This window comes from Sitodiplosis mosellana, unplaced genomic scaffold (genome assembly GCF_009176505.1).
Source record: "Sitodiplosis mosellana isolate CC-2019 unplaced genomic scaffold, AAFC_SMos_1.0 Smas_scaffold_5760, whole genome shotgun sequence".
NCBI lineage: Eukaryota > Metazoa > Arthropoda > Insecta > Diptera > Cecidomyiidae > Sitodiplosis > Sitodiplosis mosellana.
In genome coordinates this window covers 158-3,249 of record NW_022601002.1, presented here as the reverse complement: position 1 = coordinate 3,249, position 3,092 = coordinate 158, and the positions used below count along the sequence as shown (strand labels likewise).

At 41.7% G+C, this 3,092-nt stretch overlaps 1 protein-coding gene across 1 annotated transcript; it reads left to right on the top strand.

Moving 5' to 3' along the window:
- Positions 1-436: 436 nt before the first annotated feature.
- On the top strand, positions 437-2,416 carry LOC129572946 (uncharacterized; the record flags this gene model as incomplete). The annotated part of the gene is made up of 2 exons (XM_055453063.1): positions 437-689; positions 842-2,416. Coding segments are annotated over exons 1-2 (1,828 nt in total), but the record flags the coding sequence as incomplete, so codon positions are not given.
- Between the last annotated feature and the right edge of the window lie 676 nt (positions 2,417-3,092).

Sequence of the window (3,092 nt, the reverse complement as noted above, 5' to 3'; positions counted from 1 at the left end):
TGCCCATGAACGCGAAAAACAAGCATCTTCGTCTCAATCTTTTGAAAAGGGTTTAAAATGTATTTGCTGCGGTGGTGATCATGCGCTGTTTAAATGTCAATCATTCATTAAAAAATCGATAAACGACCGGATTGAACTAGCAAAATCGAAAAAGCTTTGCCTCAATTGCATTTCTTCTACTACGCATAGAACTCACGATTGCAACAGTAAATTTACGTGTAAACATTGCCAAAAGCGTCACCACTCTCTACTACATATTGAATAAAAAAAAACCGATGAAAAAACGTCAATGAAAGCAAATTGTGCTGGGATTCAAACTGTCTCCCAATCATCTCCAATCGAAACAATTCGCATTCAATCAACAGTCGCTTTGAAACGAGCGGGTTCGGTTTTGTTGGCAACAGCCATGATTGGAGTTCGGGATAAAAACGGAGCAATGATTTTGTTGCGTGCTTTGCTTGATCAAGGTTCACAGAGCGCGTTTATAACCGAAAATGCTGCGCAAACGTTACGTTTGCCACGAAAACGCATAAGTGCCGTTGTCACTGGAATTGGCGCTTCTGAACAAATGGCCAAGAATACAATGCAACTTGCCATTTTTCCACGTTTCGAATCCAATTTCGTGATAAATTCTGAAGCAGTTATTCTTTCAAAACTCACTCAAATCACCCACGCAAAATGCGATGAGAGTGATTTTGAATTTATTAACAATCTAACATTGGCGGACCCGTCTTTTTTTTGCGAGTCGGACATTGATATAATTTTGGGAGCATCCGAATATGCTCAGGCGATCAAGTCCGGGTAATTAAATCTGAAAACAATTTGATTGCACAAAATACAGAGTTCGGTTGGATAGTTTCGGGCGCAATGCCAAAATCCTCACCGCTAATACAAATCTCAGCGTTTGTGTCTAATGTGGATTTGGACTTACAGTTGTCACGCTTCTTCTCATCGGACGATTTTGACAACGTTGATGGTGAATCATTAACGGAAGAAGAATCAATGTGTGAGGAGCATTTTGGGGCCACTCATTCCCGTGATGAGGATGGTCGCTTTGTTGTCAAAATGCCTTTCAAAAACGGTATGGAAAGGCCCGATTTGGGTGACTCGCGTCGAGCGGCTTTGGCATCGCTGTTTTCTATCGAGCGTCGCTTACAATCAAAACCTGAATTAAAAATCCAATATTCGGAATTCATGAATGAGTACTTAAATATGAATCACATGCGTGAAGTGAATTCAAACGACGCCGATGCCAATTATTTGCCTCACCACTTTGTCCTGAAGGACAGCACAACAACCAAACTACGCGTCGTTTTTAACGCCTCCCAAAAAACCTCAAATGGTAAAAGTATCAACGAGCAATTGGCAATTGGGCCAACCGATCAAAATAATCTTCTATTCATTATACTGAGGTGGAGGCGTCACCGGATCGCCTTCACGGCAGACATAGAGAAAATTTACAGAAAAATTCGTTTACATGAGTCACAAACGAATTTACAAAGAATATTGTGGCGTGATGATAAGTCGGAACCCATTCGCGAATACGAGTTATCGACGGTAACGTACGGCATGGCTTCGGCACCGTATCTTGCTATTCGAACACTCAAACAGCTTGCAATGGAGGCTGCCGATGAAAACCCTTTGGCGACAAAAACGTTGCACGGCGACTTTTATGTCGATGATGTATTATCTGGAGCGGATAGTGTGGATGAAGCGTTGAAAGTATATACCGCATTGAATAATTTATTGCATTCGGCCCGCTTGCATCTGCGTAAATGGGCAAGTAATTCATCAGAATTTCTAGAATTTGTTCCACTATCCGACCAGGAGTTGGATTCATCGGGTGGAATCATAAAAACACTCGGTGTTGTGTGGTCTACTGGGACTGACGATCTTTCTATCAACGTTCCCATGGAAATGAATGCCATTCCGCGTACAAAACGCCAATTGGCGTCCGAAATAGCGTCCCTATACGATCCCCTCGGTTACATTTGTCCAGTGGTGATACTGGGAAAGAATATTTTGCAAAAAATCTGGCGTTTTGAATCAAAAATTGGATGGGATGACGCCATACCCCAACAATTTGTCGATGAGTGGTTAAAAATTAAATCCGAAATGAATGTCATCTCTGAATTAAGAATTCCTCGATGGATCAACTATTCCCCAGAAAACGAAATGGAATTACATGGGTTTTGTGACGCGGCGTGTACTGATTATGCCGCCGCAATTTATGTTGTTAACAGAACCCAAAAAACATCGCATTTACTCGTCGCAAAGGCACGCGTCTCGCCGATCAAAGAGGAGCGAAACAGTGACAATGTCACAATTCCTCGTTTGGAGCTATGTGGAGCACTGCTCCTTGCACAAATGACGGATAAAGTGCTGAAAACCATGGACATTGATTTCAAGCGCGTCTGTTTGTGGACAGATTCAAAAATAGTATTGGATTGGATTCATGCCAATCCGAGGCGATATAAAATATTCATCGCCTCTCGACAAAGGGATATTGCAACTTTTTTGACCAGAAAAAACGCCATCTTACGTCGTGCCCATAAATTATTTTACTGTACATTTAGATGGTAGAGCTTGAACAAAAGTTCGAAACTATGCATAAACTTGGAAAGAGCTTGATAAACTTGATGAAGTACATATATTTTATGGTCGTTGCAATACCCCTATGCCTCTCGAATCAGCAAAATCAATAGACTTGTCGATGTGTCGTGGTGGTCACATGTACCAACTGATCAAAACGCAGCCGACTGCGCATCTCGTGGAGTGTTGCCTTCGGAATTGATCACACATCCATTATGGTGGCACGGACCGAAGTTTCTTGTTGACAACACATTAGAACCATCCAGATACAAGCCGAAAACCGAATCGCACACACTTGAGGTTTCTCTTAACGTTGCAAAATTGGCCGAAACCGAAAGTTTTTTGTTGCCTGAATCGTCAACATATGACAAATTAAAGAGAGTGATTGCGCGTTGCTTTCGTTTTTCGTTCAATTGCAAAAACAAAATCAAGCGCACCGGCATATTAACAATTGATGAGCTCGAATTTGCTGAGATGGCAATTATTAAAAATGTGCAAAG